The sequence below is a fragment of the Scylla paramamosain genome, chromosome 38 (assembly GCF_035594125.1).
Source record: "Scylla paramamosain isolate STU-SP2022 chromosome 38, ASM3559412v1, whole genome shotgun sequence".
NCBI lineage: Eukaryota > Metazoa > Arthropoda > Malacostraca > Decapoda > Portunidae > Scylla > Scylla paramamosain.
In genome coordinates this window covers 14,302,460-14,314,056 of record NC_087188.1, presented here as the reverse complement: position 1 = coordinate 14,314,056, position 11,597 = coordinate 14,302,460, and the positions used below count along the sequence as shown (strand labels likewise).

Sequence of the window (11,597 nt, the reverse complement as noted above, 5' to 3'; positions counted from 1 at the left end):
CCAGGAAACAGACAGACAGACAGGCAGACAGACAAATACATATTGATATAGTACAATTTAAATATTTTCCGCATTACAAAAAAAAAGAATCGAAAAGTCAAAAAATATCGAGGTTTTTCTTTCCTTCTCTCTTTCTTTAAATTCATCTAAGTTTCGCAGCTAATTTTCCCCTTCACTCCGCATTAGCATACAATCCCTAGCTGGAGTTCCCCATTCAGGAGTCCCGGAGTTGTATTATAGCCGCGATAAGGAGTGTGGCGTTACATTTTCAACGCACTCTGCCTCGCACTGACCAAACTCATGACGCAATTCTGTTGTCTTTTGGGTTCATGACACTGAAGTTTCTGTTTTCATTCCCTCTTCGTTCTTTTTATACCCGCAGTTCACTTATCAATTTTTTCCATCATAAAATCACAGAGCTTTCCCTTCGCTAAACCTGCGTAGCTCTATTTTTAGATACCCTTGGAAAAGTACCGTCTTTGTGTGTGTGTGTGTGTGTGTGTGTGTGTGTGTGTGTGTGTGTGTGTGTGTGTGTACCGAGATATTGAAAGTGTACTAAGCAATATGAAAAACGCGCAAGGAGAGGTCATGAACGAAGCTGCCGGGTGCCTATATAAGCCGGCGGAGGGAGGCTGGTGGATCAGTGGTAGCGAGGCAGCAGTGGAAGCAAGCAGTGCGCGAGTGAGTGTTGCAACATGGCGGCGAAAGACTACGTGAGGTCGGCGTTAATTTTCAGTGCCCTTGTGGTGGTTGTGGCTGGCAGTAAGTTGATGGAGAGCTTTTAGTTACTTTGTGTTTCAGAACTGTACTCAATTTACGGTGTTTTAATTCATATATCATTATTCTTTTGCTATTTTCTGCTATTATTCTTCAGTTTAGTCGTATTTCATTTTCTGTCACTTATGTTAACTTGTATTGTCGTTCTTAAACTCAACTTACGCTATTTTGATTTATATGTTACTATTCTTTTGCTATTTTCTACTATCGTTCTTCAATTTAGTCGTATTTCATTTTCTGTCACTTATGTTAACTTGTATTATCGTTCTTAAACTCAACTTACGCTATTTTGATTTATATATTACTATTCTTTTGCTATTTTCTACTATCGTTCTTCAATTTAATCGTATTTCATTTTCTGTCACTTATGTTAACTTGTATTATCGTTCTTAAACTTAACTTAAACTATTGTCATTCATATACTAATTATTCTTATGTTATTTTGCACTATCATTCTTAAACTCAACTTACACTATTGTCATCCATGTCATTCGTTCTTATGTTGCTTTATAATGTCATTTTTAGTCTTGTATTCCCATTCATATAATATTAACTTCCCTTTTTTTCTATCTCTTCTCTCCTCGCCTTATTTTCTCAAGTCTCACTCTTGTTGTCTGCCCTCCTTCTCCAGTCAACCAAATGAACGTGTCTTTAATTCCTTCCACGTAGTACATTTTGATTTAATGAAAACCTCACAAGCATCTTTACAATGTCACCTTCTGTCATTGCATCACTTATTCTCACAAACAGCGGTGTTCTTTCAAAATGCTGGCTTCTTTTACGACTTTATCCTTGCCTGATGTGTTTTTCCGTTCAGTCTGTTTCCGCTGATAAGATAGAACGCTTTCCTGTGAAGTCTGAAGGGATTAACAGAAGAATTTAACGATTTCAGCTACCAGTGAGCCAATGCTGCTACTAGAAAATAATGATAATAGCAGGTACATTAATAGTAACTGCATTATATATTGACCATTACGACCTATTAATAAATATCCGGTTAGTAATGCATATCCAGTCAAATAAGGAAGCTATCGGAAACTAATTATTATCTCCTCCTCTTCTCGTTTCTCATTCCAAGTCGTTATTGAATCTATACATCACTTATAAAATCATCGATCCTTTTTACACAGAACACCACCACATGTATTTATTTTAGTCTTCGATCCTTTCCTACAAAATTTCAATGCTGTTTCTAAAGCATCGATCCTTCTATTCAGGGTTTCGACACTTCTTTATTTTTAGGTCATTGATTCTCGTATGCAGAGTTCCGACACTTCAGATAACCGTATTTTGAAACGTCTTCTGCCGCGCACCTCGCCTAGTTTCAAAAGCCTCTAGTTAAAGTGATACGGTTTTCCAAGAATGTTTTTTTACGGTTCTTGTGACAGATTAGCAAGATTTCTTTGTTATTAAAAAGGAGTAACACTCTTGAGAACCTGGCTAGTTATCTCTGTGGACTTTGAAAATAGTCGTGGTGAGAGAGTGAAATGTATCAGAAAACCGGTCTTAGTGAAAGTGAAAGGTATGGATTTAGAGACTTAGTGGTGATTTATTAAGGCTTAAACTGATTAGCAGGTTCATTTTATATACGTATATGAAGATGTTTGTTTATATATGAATAAGTGTACAGTGTTTGAGTTTCGTAGTTTAAATTATCGTTTGTAGCTTCTCTCGCTCTGTCTCAGGTAACTATTTTCTCTCTGTTTTTAAGGGGTAACAAATCCAAAGTCATACACCGATACCTTTCTTGCCCTTCCACAAGTGTGTCGCGACCATGAATTCCTGTGTGACGGAAACAGATGTCTGCCCAAGAGGTGGATGTGTGACGGAGACCCAGATTGTGAGGACGGCGAGGACGAGAAGGTAAGAGAGAGAGAGAGAGAGAGAGAGAGAGAGAGAGAGAGAGAGAGAGAGAGAGAGAGAGAGAGAGAGAGAGAGAGAACCCAAATCACATTTTTAAATTTTCCTTGCCATCATATCTAGCTTTCTTCTTTATATTCTTTATCTCTCTTATCCTTCTAACACAACTTTCTCCTCTTTTCTCTCTTATTTATCAATCTATTTATACGACCCAATATTTCTACATCTAGCACTCCTTTTCTTCTCCCCCAGACCAAGAACTGCGAGGCTGTAAGGAGCAAACAGTCCAGGGAGTGTGTTACTGATGAGTTTACATGCAACAACACACAGTGCATTCCCAACAACTGGAAATGTGACGGACACGATGACTGTGGCGATGGCTCAGATGAAGTGGCGGAAGTGTGTGGTAGGTGTTGATAGCGGTGTTGCTGTTGTTGCTGTTGTTTCTGTTGCTCTCTCTCTCTCTCTGTCTCTCTCTCTCTCTCTCTCTCTCTCTCTCTCTCTCTCTCTCTCTCTCTCTCTCTCTCTCTCTCTCTGTTGATAAGATAACGTTATAATTCGGTCATTCACTCAACTGATGACGAACTTTCCTTTTTCTCCTCTATAACTTTATCTTTAAAAATGTGTATATATTTTTTTATTAATTTACTTATTAATATTTGAGTCGGTAAGCTAATGTGTGTTTTACAAATAAGTCACATATTCTGAAGCGTCTCGTTTTCTCACCACTATTATCTTAAAAGACCACATAAATGATTAGCCTGCTTCTCATGACTGTTTCTCCTGTTAATAATGTAGAAACTTTGTTAATCTGTCACTAGAATCCTAAAAACACTCTTAAAAACCTGTGTAATTTCACCACAACTATTTTGAAAGGCCATAGAGATGTTACTGATATAGAAACCTTGAAATCTGTCACTAGAGTCCTAAAGACCCTTAAAAACCCGTGTCACTTCAATTAGTGTAGGTGCAGCGCAGAAATGTTTCGGAATATGGTCCTATGTAAGGTGAAGAAATGGACTCTGGTCTTAAGTGTGTTTTTTTCTTCTTTTTTTTTCCCACAGCCACGTGTGCGAGTGGGGAGTTCAAGTGTGTGAGTGACGGCCAGTGTGTGTCTGGGGATTACGTGTGCAACAAGATGGAGGACTGTGAAGATGGGTCTGATGAGGTGAGTATTAAAATTGGCTTTGTAAAGAACACATATGTTTTTAATTATATTTGTGTCATAACTTACGATACATAAATAGATCTTTTGTTATTATATTTAAGTCCGCATCTCTCTATTTTACACTGGGCAACAAAAGGAGAGAGAGAGAGAGAGAGAGAGAGAGAGAGAGAGAGAGGATAAGTCATTGAGGTTCCATTCCTTAAAGATAAAAGCCAAAGTGATTATCGAAAATTAAAGGATAACTGTCTTGAAACCTCCGTACTGAAAGAGTTCAAGCGCTAAGTCATTGCGGAGTGAGTGACAGAAAGGCAATAGATTAAACTGAATGAAATAAATGACCGAGTTTGTATTGAATGAACTGAATAATCATCTTTTTTTTTTTTTTTCCAGGCGGATTGTCCAGAGGAGACCACTGAGGCGCCCTCCCCTGACCATTTCTACTGTGAGAACGGCCGCCGCATCCCTTACCGCTGGAAGTGTGACGGGAGTGATGACTGCATGGACGGTTCAGACGAGAGGGTGAGTGAACGCGGGAAAAGTGTATATGTTTGTGTTTCTCTCTCTCTCTCTCTCTCTCTCTCTCTCTCTCTCTCTCTCTCTCTCTCTCTCTCTCTCTCTCTCTCTCTCTCTCGCTCTTCGCATAAACCATTATTTCACCGTGTTTGTTTCGCTCGTCATAATAAACCATTTTCAAACTCACCACTTCTTTCACCTTTCCTCTTCCTCACACTAACCTCTACCCATTCCTTTTTTTACCCTCAGCATTGCAGTAGGACTCAAACAGGCACACTTCCCTCACTCTGCCTGGCCGGGGAGGTGCAGTGTGGCCTCACGTGCATACTACAGAACTGGGTGTGTGACGGCAAGGCGGACTGCGAGGATGGGACAGATGAAAGGGACTGCCCCGCCCAGTGTCCTGAGGGTCAGTTCAAGTGCGCCAATGCAGGCTGTATCCCGGCGGAGAGAAGGTGTGATGGCTCCGCGCAGTGCATGGACAACTCAGATGAACAGGACTGTGGTAGGTTATTAGTGGGGTTTCTCTCTCTCTCTCTCTCTCTCTCTCTCTCTCTCTCTCTCTCTCTCTCTCTCTCTCTCTCTCTCTCTCTCTCTCTCTCTCGTTTCCATTTCTTTTACATGCAAATTCTTCCTTTTCTTTTTACCTTAAGAAAGTTTAATCCATGAAAATAACAGTGCTCTTACAATACTAAGCCAGCACCTCACACACAATGCAATACTGGCAGATCTACAGACGACCCCCACCCCGAGGAGCAACGACACGTGTAACCCAGAGAGCCAGTTCTCCTGTGGGGACGGCAAGTGCATCCCGAAGCAGCGCATGTGTGACGGCATCAATGACTGCAGTAAGGGCGAGGTGAGGAGACCACTTTGCTTATGTCACGCACTCACTCACACACTCAGTCAAGCTCTCAACTCCTTCTTTGTTTCATACTAGACTTACAGATTTTCTTACATTCTGTTCTTAGTGAGTTGGTATTATATTGCAGTAATGGTGAGGTGAATTGGCTACCTTGCTTAAATCACTCACTCTCACTCACTCACTCTAGTTGTTAACCCCTTCGTTTGTTTCGTAATAGACTTTTGGACTTCCTTAGAGGTTTATCTAGAACATAAGATATTATTTTACCATTAAGTAGCTCCATTTAATTCGTTGATTCTTAAAATTGTCATCCCAATCGTCAAACACTACTGTAGATTTTGATTGACAATAAATTCACAATAGCATCATGTAGAGAGTAACAGTATAACAGCATACAACATTACATCCAGACATTACTGAACCAAATGCCTTCCTTGTGACAGGATGAGTTGGTGCAGCTGTGTGGCATTGACGAGTGCCGGGAGAAGAACGGCGGGTGTGAGCACCTTTGCGTCAACACTCGGGAGTCGTACTACTGCCAGTGCCGGCCGGGTTACAGACTCGCCAGAAAGTTTAACTGTGAAGGTGAGGACTTGACTGTCACTCTTCAGTCTGTATGCCCAAACATCTCGGCTCTTCACTTTTACATTTAACAGCCTAAAGAGGAAGTTACTGCGGTTTTCAAGGGTGTTTTCATTATTCTAGGGAAATATGAACAAGGATTTTGTCTCACGAGTATGATTAAGATCAATGATGTGCAGATAGGTTGCTCTTTAAAACTTAATATAATTTAAGCTCGCCACATGCATTTCTTATGAGTACTAATATAACTCTTGTAGTTTTCTTTAACCTTCCATTAAATCTGTGTTCCTGACGGCGTAATTCTCTCCTTAACCTCTTTCTTTAACCGGTCTCCTTAACCTCCCACTAAATTTTTGTTCCTGAGGGTGTAATTCTCTGCCACAGACATTGATGAGTGTCTGGAGGCGCCCGGATCCTGCTCCCAGAAGTGCACTAACACCATTGGGGGCTTCCACTGCTCCTGTCAGCCTGGCTATCGCCGTGATCCTTCCAACTACACACGCTGCAAGGCTGATTCTGGCGACCCTTACCTCATCTTCTCCCACAGGTAATGCAAGTAACTTCAAGCAAGGGAGGGAACCTTTTGGATATTGTGGGACATTCTTAAACATTGGGGGTTCCTACTTCATATTCTCCCACAGATAATGCTAATGTAATCCTGCAACCTCATGCAAGGAAGGGAATCTTTAGATATCCTGGGGCTCTTCTTAAATGTCCTGTTACCTTGTCTTAGCTACTTCTAACAGGTTCTGATGAAAGTTTTTTCCTTTTTTTTTTCGAATTTTGATTTAATTAATTTATATATTTTCGCTTCAGTTCTACCTTTCACTTTGCTTTCGTTTAGTTTAATTAGAGGAGGAAGACAAGTGAAGGAGACATTTTACACTTGCACTCTCGCTAATCATTATGTCCGGCTACAGCTACGACATTCGGATCCTGAGACTAAGGGACGGAGAACTGACCACCCTCGTCAAGGATGCCAGGAGAGCCACCGCCTTCGACTTCCAGTACAAAACCAACCAGATCATTTGGTGCGACAACAAGGACAAGAAGATCAAGAGGTGAGTCAAAAAGAGAAGACAAGCCAGGAATTGCATGACAGTGAAACAAAGACTAAAAGGAAGAGTTTATGTATTGAAATTGAACTGTATATGCTGAATTGCAGTGTTAGTACAGTACAGCACCTCATTTCTCTTTCCCCATCCACACAGAGCCCACATGAGCAGCCCAGAGACTCCTGAGGTGTTGGTGGAGAAGGATGAGATGACAGTGGATGGTCTTGCAGTCGACTGGATACATGGAAACATTTACTACACAGACATCGCGGCTAACAAGATCCAGATGATTTCCTGGGACGGCCGCTGGACTCGCACCATTGTGACTGATAAGCTGGACCTTCCTCGCGCCATTGCCGTGAATCCCGTTGATGGGTGAGTGCCACAAACACTTGGGTCTTGAATTAGATGGATTAACTCCCTTTTCCTGCTTTGTTTATATTACTCAAAAGTTTCATTGTCTTTCCTCCATCTCTGATCATATCACGTAAACTTTTTGTTTCTTAAATTTCATGGTTTAACTCCTGCTTCCTCCTCTGTTTATATTACTCAGATCCAATTGTTTTTCCACCTGCTTCGTTTAAATTACCTAAAGTTTTTGTATCCTTCCTGCACCCTGAGGTAGATACATGATAGGGTGTGGACTGACTGCCTTGTGCCTCTTGGTGTGTTCATATTACCTAAACTCTTCACGTCCCTCCCTGAAGTCACCCTGAAGTCAATATACGATGGACCTTGAACTGACTGCCCTCTCTCTCTCTTTCTCCCAGGTACGTGTACTGGACTGACTGGGGAAATGCACCCAAGATTGAACGCTCTGGTCTTGATGGCAATGAAAGAACCCCTCTTATCATCGCTCCTGATGTGCACTGGCCCAACGGCATCACTGTGGACTACACCAACAAGAAGCTGTACTGGTGTGACGGCTACCTCAACAAGATCAAGATGTCTAATATGGATGGATCAGGAGTCGAGGTAATGTTCTGTCAGTGTTGTCTAATATAGATTGATTGGGAGATAAAGTAATGCTCTGTAAGTGTTAAAGTAAAAAAAGAAAGAAAAAGCCCACTGAGCTGCTAGTCCGTAAAGAGAACAGCCAAATAGATTATCAAAGTTGCAGTACAAGTGTCTGAAAATTTCCCGCTTAAGAGAATTCAAATCGATATTCAGAAGTGTCTAAAATACTTTAAGTGTAGGAGAGCAGCACAGCCTGACAGCACATCCCCACAGCACACCCTCACAGCACCTCTCTACCCCCAGACTGTGCTGTACTCGTCTGAGGTGCTTCGCCTGCCCTACTCAGTGTCAGTGTTTGAGGACAGGCTGTACTGGGTGGATTGGTCTGAGATTGGACTCTTCAGTGCTGACAAGTTCAACGGAGACAATATTCAGCACGTGTCTGCCGGCCACCTGGTAAGTGACGTAGTTAGAGATCGTTCTTTTTCTCCTTTCGCCATTCCATGAGTGTGAGAGGTTGACACCGTGTACGAGCCTTTGTCACTTGTCTCTCCCATATGCGGTACCTGAGTTCTGATGGAGATTTAGACTCAAGAAAGCACCTTATCCATACAGTTTAATAATTTGTACTGAAATGATTAAAGAAAACAGCACTTCCCTTACATATAGATGGGAGTTTGTTTCTTCTGTTGTTCAAGCACTTTTAGCTCTTGTTCTGGTAGCATCCACCTCTCCACCTGACTGACTTAGATTTTCAAACATTCCATTGCCTCTTGTTCTGCTAACCTCCGCCTCTCCACAGCTGGAAGCGCCTCGAGTCGTCCATGTTTACCACCAGTACCGGCAACCATCGGGGGAGAACGTGTGTGAGGCCCACAGGTGCAGCCACTTCTGTGTCCGCACCTCTCAGGGACAACCTATGTGTATCTGTGCCGACGGCTTCTCAATCTCCCTTGACGGAACCACTTGTATTAACGGTAAGCACAGCCATCACATGCACACAGTTGCCCAGAGTGGTGATGTCATGAAGTGTGGTGACTGGAGAGTTTCATGTCCGTAACCTGAATTAGAACTGATATATGTGAGTATCATTTCCGTAATTTGATATACGAGAGTTTTATGTCTATGAATTGGATAGGAATTGATGCATGAACTAGTAAGCCTTAATTGGACACGTGATAGGTGTAGGTATTCTTTTACTCTTATGATAATTCTTCCCCACACACACACACACAAACACTTCCCTTACATTCCTGCACTCTTAGACGTCCTCAGCATAAGCATAAACAAACAACCTTCAAGCACACATCATCACAAAAACTCGTCATTTCCAGATACCACTGTTATCGTGTCCCCTGGCGGTAACAACGAGGATACAGCAATGGTAGATACTTTGCCTGAAGGACTCCTCCCATCGGCAGTGTTTGGTCCGCCCAGCAGCAGCAGTAATCAGGAGAAGACGGTCATTGAAGTGTCGAGTCCCCAGGCTGGCATGGTGCTGGGTGTTGTGCTGGGATCCCTCGTAGTTCTTGGCCTTGCTGTTGGGGTGAGTCAACTACACTTTTACTCCTTTATGTTGTGGGGTCTTGCTATGGATGTGTGTGGGTGTGCTACGCCTAAACTGGCAAGTAGTAAGATGTTCATTTGACTTCCTTTCCACCAGCGGCTAACGGGTTAAGAATGTATGTGTGTGTGGTGCTTTGTACAGGCCACCCCGTGTTGGACTGCCAGCTTGGTATATAAATAGATGGATGCATAACTTAACCTTAGCCATGTTGAGACCTGTGTCATTATATCCTTAAATATTGCATATATTATTATTACTACTGATCTGGTAGTGAATCTTTTTATTCCACTTACCTTTACAAAACATTAACATCGGCTAATTGTCATCACGTATTTACCAAACTTTAAACATCTCACAAATTATTCTTGACACACTGGGAATATTCCACTACTGTTCCCTCTAGTTAAACTTCTCATACTTTATACATTTACCATTACTCACCTGCAACATTTCCACTCCACAGATGTTTGTTGGGTTCCTGAAGATGCGTCGACGGGTTATCATCCACACTCGCTTCCCCAACCCAGTGTACCGCAAGACCACAGGCATTGAGGAGGACGGGAGCGGCTACACCATTGAGCAGGATGGCATTATATTCCTCCCGCAGGAGTATGACTACAGCGATGCTCAGAATAAAGTGTTGATTGACCATGATGTGAGTAGTGTAGTTAGCACTTTTTAACTTTATCTGTCTGTGTCTGAACCGTTTGTATTTGCTCAAGTAGTCTCAGTATTTACGTTTTGAATTCTTTTTTCGTTATTTTTGTTCAAGATTTTGTACTATTAACATCATTTCAATGCTCTTTTATGTTATCTTTTTCCAGGATTCAGTGCTACTAACACCAAAGAAGTGAGGGAAGTGGAGGTGCAGCCCTTTGGATTGAGCGTGCAAGACATACAACAGAGACCAGACTAGTACTGTCGATGTGGCCAAAGGGACAGGAGGAGGAAGGGGATTCTCGATGTACCAAAGAAGTTCTGAAGGTTGGCCACAAATCTTCTTTACTGGTGTAGTGTATTTTATAGACCATTTGTAGAGTGGGTGGATAAATTTGTAGATTCTGTAGACAGATTTGTAGATGTGAAGTGGGTGAAGTTTTTTGCAATGCCTTATTTATACCCGCAAAAGACAGTGATATGTAGAAGTTGTGCATAGGATTGTGATATGAATGTACAGTGTACATATGTATATAGTATTTAAAAGAGGAAAGTGTTGACCAAGAGAGGAAAGTAACCTCTTGGGACATGAATCCTCTGATCATCACTCATCATTCCTATCACCCATCATGATCGTTTACGTGTTAAGGACCAAATGACCAATGTATTTACTCCATGCTGGAATTCACCATGGAGATCACGTCAGAGACACGTTGTGAAGATAATGTTACTTGTTACGAGAGGCTGTTTTTGTAGTGACGGGCTGTAACGAGCATGCTGGCTAGTCATACATCAAAAGTACGTCTGTAGATGTCTTGCGGCCATGTCATGATAGTAGATTAGTAAGTAGTCCTTAAGAGTAGTAGTGGAGTGTTTCTGTTCCTCTTGCAAGGTGTGATGGACACATAAGGACAGTGTTACACGTGGCTTTGTGACACGGCAAGAAACAGTGATCAGAAGAGCCTGTTCCTTGTTGTGTATCTCAAGTATAGATCACAAATGTATCTTTTTTTTCTTTAATCTGAGGTAAAGCACAAAGGTATTGTTAAGTGTTTCCTAAGATGATGTGACACACTGGTGGCAAATGTGAGTCTTTCAATGCATTACTTAATTTATGTTTCTGGCCAGTGTCTTGTCACATGCTCCAGTTTTTTTATTACTTGTATTTATTTTTTATACCTAGTGATATGATAGCTTGTGAATGATACTTCTATATATTTCTAATGGCAACACAATATCTATTGATATAATAAAATGCATAATGTATCAAGCTGTTTCCATATCAATTGAAAGTGATGCGGAAGAACTGGATTGCAAGTGAAGCGAAATGGTCAGACAGTTTCTTGCATGGCACCACAACAACTAAGGTCATGGTGCCAAAATACACCATTGAAATAAAAATACTATAAAATATACTATAAAATATTATAGTAATGACAAACTGAATGCGTGCGGTTGGTGGTGTCGCCATTGCCCTCATCCCTCACCCCTCACCGTCGCCATCTCCTCTTCCCTCCCTCTCCTCCACCGCCGTTCCCCTCTGACCCTGTGCCGCCAGCGTCGCCGTTGGCATCCTCTCCCCGCCTCCTCCACAGC

At 41.8% G+C, this 11,597-nt stretch overlaps 1 protein-coding gene across 2 annotated transcripts; it reads left to right on the top strand.

The window, feature by feature from the left end:
• The first annotated feature begins 606 nt into the window (after window positions 1-606).
• Window positions 607-11,271, top strand: LOC135091861 (very low-density lipoprotein receptor-like). Of its 2 annotated transcripts, none has more exons than XM_063989897.1 (17): window positions 607-762; window positions 2,489-2,640; window positions 2,890-3,043; window positions 3,702-3,805; window positions 4,196-4,324; window positions 4,568-4,823; window positions 5,047-5,177; window positions 5,627-5,768; window positions 6,150-6,312; window positions 6,686-6,826; window positions 6,977-7,195; window positions 7,591-7,795; window positions 8,081-8,233; window positions 8,580-8,754; window positions 9,112-9,323; window positions 9,808-9,999; window positions 10,169-11,271. In XM_063989897.1, exons 1-17 carry the CDS (start codon window positions 696-698, stop codon window positions 10,196-10,198), a joined length of 2,625 nt encoding a protein of 874 aa, XP_063845967.1. In that variant the 5' UTR covers window positions 607-695; the 3' UTR covers window positions 10,199-11,271. The 2 variants fall into 2 exon arrangements, with proteins under 2 accessions (XP_063845967.1, XP_063845968.1); XM_063989898.1 differs by having other exon boundaries at window positions 614-762; window positions 2,540-2,640.
• The last annotated feature ends 326 nt before the right edge of the window (window positions 11,272-11,597 follow it).